General features: G+C 39.3%; 1 protein-coding gene across 2 annotated transcripts in view; it reads right to left on the bottom strand.

Moving 5' to 3' along the window:
• LOC110104305 (probable protein arginine N-methyltransferase 6) overlaps positions 1 to 5,869 on the bottom strand; it is a 49,370-nt gene extending 43,501 nt beyond the window's left edge. For both annotated transcript variants that reach the window (XM_020833349.2, XM_028700791.1), the window contains exon 1: positions 5,356 to 5,869. In XM_020833349.2, the coding sequence (XP_020689008.1) occupies positions 5,356 to 5,577 (222 nt within the window). In that variant the 5' untranslated portion in view covers positions 5,578 to 5,869. The remainder of the gene's footprint in view (positions 1 to 5,355) is intronic.
• Positions 5,870 to 6,071: the final 202 nt, after the last annotated feature.

Genomic DNA, 6,071 nt, shown 5'->3' with positions numbered 1-6,071 from the left:
AGGATGCATGGCGGAACCCGAATGGGACTGTGGATTTGTGCATGACGACCAAGATCAAGTTGACATCCTCCAATCACCGTTCTTTGACGTGGGCTTCGATTTCGACGATACCATTGAAGATTACATCGACCGTATCCATTACACCTTAGTGGATGTGATCGATGAGCAAAGATCAAAGGGACGTTGGATCATCCTTGGACGACCATCATCCTCCACCACTCTGGCCACCTATCCAAGAACGACGATCTTAGGCTCCTTCTTCCTCGGAGTGACCTCGGTTCTAATGTGGAGACTCTTCTTCCGCTAAAAGCCTAGACTAGTTGAGCGTATGGGCTCCAAAGGTAAAAGTTCTCATTATTAAATCGCGGATTCTTATTTATCGTCGTAGTTTTACAAATGATCTTTGTGTTTTCTTAAATTGTTTGGTTAACCGACTTCGCTCTTCTTTGCCTAAGCAAGTTAAAAACTAAGAATTCTAAGGATCAATCATTGTTATAAGTAATAAATTTACTGTGGAAACACTTTGTTAATTCGCTCTCTTTAATTTCCCCAAGTAACTCCCGATTGTTTCACATCAGAAAAAAATATCGACTCCAAATATGCATCCTGAGTGCTCTCATAGATCTCTAGCGCATCCGGATCAATCCTCTTGAGCTCCTCGCACTCTAGACAAGTGTCCTCTGTCTCTGGTTTATCTCTTTACTTTGCCAAGTACCTTCTTCGTCCACCCTCTTTCGTGGAAATGATGTCATTGGTTAAAATCAAGTCAATTTTCTCCACAATATGTGATTTAGGAATATTTGAAAGTGAGGAAAGATTGAGTTCTTATATGGTAGGGTCACACAAGGCTCACTATGTAGTGGATTGGGTGGATTAAACTCTGGGCCCTCATAGGATACTAAATCTTCAATGTTAAAATAGAGATCAATATTGAAATCTATAGGCAGATCCACCACATAGGCATTATCATTAATTTTCTTGATTATTTTAAATGATCTCATACTTTTAACATGTAATTTCCTAATGGTCCCTTTCAAAAATCGTTCCGGATGGATCCAGACAATCACTGAATCACCCACCTTGAATGTCTTGAATCTTCATTTAAGATCGACGTGAAGTTTATAATTTGCATTGCTCTATTCAATACGATGTGTAATTTCCTCGTGTAAATCATGCAAATGCGATGCAAATGAACATGCAAACTCAGAAATCCTATACCTAGGGCATATGGGTATGAGATCTAAAGGTTGCTTAGGCTTGTACCCATAAACAATCTCAGCATGACTTAGACCAGTGGTGTGGTGCATAGAATTATTATAAGCAAACTCAATCGTGGGGAGCTTGGAATCCAATCTCTAATGTGCTCACCTACTAAGGTCCTCAATAAATTTCCTAGACTCCTATTGACCACTTCAATCTGGCCATAACTCTAAGGATGAAAGGCTATGTAAAACTGCAATTTAATACCCATCTTCATCCATAGGGTCTTCCAGAAATAACTCGTGAATTTAACATCTCTATCAAATACAATGGTCTTGGGCAAATATGCAATCTAACCACCTCATTAAAATATAGCTTGGCGACAAGTGAGGCATCGGATGTTTTGGAGCAAGGTATGAAATGTGTCATCTTGGAGAAACGGTCAACTACAACACATGACATCATTACTACGAGAATTATTGGGCATGCTAAGAACGAAGTCCATGCTGACATCCGACCATGGACAACTGGAATTGGTAATGGGATGTAGAGACCTGTGTTCTGCTTTCGTTGCTTGGCCAGTTGACACGTGTGGTATCTACTGACCATCTTGCCCACATCTTTCTTCAGGCTAGGCAGGAAGAAACAGTACTCTAAAGCCTCAATAGTCTTGTCACGACTGAAATGTCCAACGAGACCTCCAACAAGTTCTCAAACGAGGAATTCCCTAAGGGAAGTGCTTGGAATGCAAAGGTTCTGAGCTTTGAATAAATATCCATCCTCAAGGAGAAAAATCCACAAGGTGTTCGCTGTCTGTGGATAAAAGGGAATAAATCTCCTTGAAGTCGGGGCACTCCAAGTAATCCTCTCTGACCTGCTCAAACCCAATGACTTCTGCCCTCATCTCAAAGGTAGCCATCATGCGACGACTGAGGGCATTGGCAGCCTTATTCTCAACTCCCGCTTTGTGCCTAAGAGTGTAAGTGTACTCCTGTAAGAACTCTATCCAACGGCCATGGCGTGCATTCAACTTCTTCTGTGAGTTGACATAACGAAGAGTCTCATGATCTGAAAAGATAACGAACTCCTGTGGGAGCAGGTTGTGTCTCCAACGATATTGGACTAGATCACGGCATATAACACTTTGTCATACGTAGAATAGCTTTGCCGGATGCCATTCAGCTTCCCGCTGAAAAAGGCAACAGGGTGACCTTCCTAGGACAACACTCTTCCAATTCCGACCCCTGAAGCATCACAGGTAACTTCGAAAACCTTAGAGAAGTCAAGAATTCTCATCACTGGGGCTTCCACTATTCTTTTCTTAATCTCTTCAAAGGCTTTGGTGGCAACCGTAGTCCAGTGAAAATCCCCTTTCTTAAGACAATCAGCTATATGAGATACAATGGTATCAAAGTTCTTAATGAATCTTCTATTAAGATCTAGAACCTTACTCTCAAAAATATTTTTTAAATGCCCTCATTTAATTCTAGAACAACATTTTATTTTATCTTTTGCCCCTACATTAAAGTCTAAAACTAATAAGCGATGTTGGGTATTGTTAAATTCAGAGAATTAGAAAGGAAAAAATATTTAAATTTATTATACAAAAGTATCCCTATTTATAGGTCTATATAAGATGTCTTAATAAAGAAACAAATAACTATAGAATTATGCATAATTGCCTTAATATAATCTTTCCTAAATCAGCCACCCAAATATAGGAGATCGACATGATCCAGGTGAGCCTCCCATGGATTTCCATCCTGGCCGTGGGATCACGTGTCAAGGGATGGTTGGGATTTAACAAAGATCGGCATGATCTAGGTGAGCCTCCCATGGATTCTCATCTTGGTCATGGGATCAAGTGTTAAGGGACGGTTGAGATTTTAACACTGCCCCTCAAGCTGGAGAACATAGATATGTCATTCCCAGCTTAGTAATTAGTCGCAAAAAAAGTAAAGTTATCAAGTCCTAAGCGCACCATAGAGTCCTCCATTTTGTCAAAACTTTGGGAGGAATTAGCTTCAAACATTGCGACAACGTCAAATGATAGCGATAAAGGCTATATCAATCAAGCCTACAAGGTGTGGGGCAGCAATGAAGGCTATGTTGAACAATAGCCCACAAGATACCAAAAATGGCAATTAAGGTTGATGATGGGACAACAAGAAAAGTAGATTAATTATCCTTTAGGTCCGTCTCTCTTGGTTCTCAAGGGAAGGCCGACAAGGAAGACATAACAATAAAAAACAAAAAATATATTTTTTAGGGTTGCGACAAGCTTCAAAGATAGGAGAAGAAATATACGTCTCAAGCTACTCAACACTCAACACGCAGATATCTTTCTTCCTAGGTCATCCGACTCCACCTGAACATGCTCCTATTTTATAGGCCAGTACATGCAAAGTCTTTGATCCCTCTGGTTTGATCGTACAGGTCTTGCACTCTTGCTTGTCCCTGCCCTTGCATGAGAGGGAGCTCTCGGCACTTTCCAAACACACACAGGAGGAGGTCCTGCGCTCATTTCTGCTCGGTCATCTCTGGACATTGCACGCAAGAGGAGCCCGCTCAATCTCTCCTCGGTCTTGGATGCACAAAGGTCCTCATAATTCTAACAATAAAGGTCGGTGGTGGGAACCATTATTCCTCAAAATTTTGGCAATAAAGATCGGTAGTGGGAACTTGTATTCCTCAAAATTCAGACAATGAAGGCCGATGGTGGGAATCTTACTCTGATACCATGTTAAATTCAAAGAATTGTAGAGGGAAAATTCTTAATTTTATATACAAAATTATTCATATTTATAGATCTATACAATATGTCTTAATAAAAAAAAAAACAAATAACTACATAATTATGCATAATTTCCTTAATATAATATTTCCTAAATCAGTCATCCAAATATAGAAGGAGATCGATGTGATCTAGGTGAGCCTCCGAAGGATTCCTGTCCTAGCTATGGGATCACGTGCCAAGGGACGACTGGGATTTAATAGAAATCGGTATGATCTAGGTAAGCCTCCCATGAATTCCCATCTTGGCTGTGGGATCAAGTATTAAGGGATGGCTGGGATTTTTAAAGGTACAAAAACTTTCACTCGAAATAACTTTACAATCTTTGCAATCTAAAGAATCTATTTTTCTTATAAGAAAATAATCAATCTAAGTTTTACTATATCTATTCTTATAAGTGATGAGATGTTTATCTCTTTTTTTTTAATAAAATATTAGCAATTACAAAATCATAACTAAAGAAAAATCCAATATGATCTTACCACCTTCATTAATGGCTCCAAACTCATAGCCACTATGAATACTTTTAAAATCATCTACCTCTCTATAAATATGTCCATTTAAATCTCCTCCAATAAATTTTTTTCTCAAAAAGATTTTTTTTTATTAATTCTTCTAAGTCATTCCAAAATTTTAATTTTGAACACATATTCAAACCTAATTGAGAAGCATAAGCACTTATAATATTAATAATCTTAGTATCAACAATAATCTTTAAACCTATAATTATATCTTCAATTCTATTAACTTTTACGATATTATCCTTCAAACTCTTATCTATAATCACACCTATACCATTTCAAGTATAAAATATGCAGTGAAATTTTTTGTGTTAATTGTTGGCACGGTAACACCTACCATGGTTAAGAGTTTTGTCTTAAAAATGAACCCAGAATATTTTTCTTTGGGAAAAGGGTGGGAAAGTTGGGAAAGCAATATGCCCTCTACAACTCTAGCCAATCAGTCCGTCATTTTTTAGCCAATTAGTTCAAGTTTTGAACAAGACAGCTCAGTCAACACCACGTACCTGGTTTATTGCCATTTTAATACAATTATCAATCATGAATTTGACTATTCTGATACTAATATGGGTGAGTAATTGAGTATTCATAACTAAGTTCTGACAGCTCAAAATGTTCTACGGGAATTTTTTTATGGGTAGCCTTTTTATTTCGAATTATGTATTGGTTGTATATTTACAGTATATTCTGAAACAATGCTAGTTCATTTGACCTTGGGTTATCAACCATAGAAAAACCCCTATTCCACCAACAAGTTCCGGCTCTCACAAAACTATTAGACCAATCTCGAGGTAAGAACACCGAAGAAGAAAAGCACAATAACGAAAATGATGCGAATACCTTGATCATCTCTTCATGGATTGCGATGTCCGAGTAAGCCTGAAAGTATGCCTTATCATACTCAGTGCATGGCGGAATAGGGCTCCTCTCCTGGGACTGCTGGCTGTAGTGTGATGCCCTAAAGCCGCCGCCAGTCCCGCCTCGCCCTCTTCGCGGTCGGCCTTCTCGCTGCTGCCCGACTCTATAATGCCCATTACTGGAGCCCGAGTTGTCATGGAACATTGCCGCTTTCAGCCAGACGGAAGACGGTCAGAGAAGAAATAAGAGGCTCGCGAGTGGCAGAGTTAGATAGCCTTTTTGAGTTCGGTGTTGGTGTTGATTTGATGGTCGTATCTCCGTATGATCAGATCCAAATCTATCAGTCTCGAGTGAGACTTCGAGACTGTAAGAGAAAAAGGAGAAGAAGGGCACCCGCAGGCGCAGTTCGCTTAACGCCGTCAGATTCCTGGGCCGTCGTCCCTCGTACGAAGCCACGCAATAGGTCGCTGGGACGAGGAATCGATAATAGGACAAGAAACGCATTTTCTTGAAATCTTACTGTCCTTATATATTGGTTGGATTAGATCACTTAGGGCAGCTCGGTTGAAACTTGAAATTTTTTTTTTTTTACTTTTTTTTGTTTTTTTTTATGAAGCATTGTTCTTAGGCCAGTTAAAATTCCGGTCTACCTAACATGCAACCCACACCAATTTACACGGGCCAATACTTAAGGCTTT

The sequence above is a fragment of the Dendrobium catenatum genome, unplaced genomic scaffold, assembly GCF_001605985.2.
Source record: "Dendrobium catenatum unplaced genomic scaffold, ASM160598v2 fragScaff_scaffold_1593, whole genome shotgun sequence".
In the NCBI taxonomy this organism is placed as follows: Eukaryota; Viridiplantae; Streptophyta; class Magnoliopsida; order Asparagales; family Orchidaceae; genus Dendrobium; species Dendrobium catenatum.
This window is presented reverse-complemented; position numbering and strand designations above follow the sequence as displayed.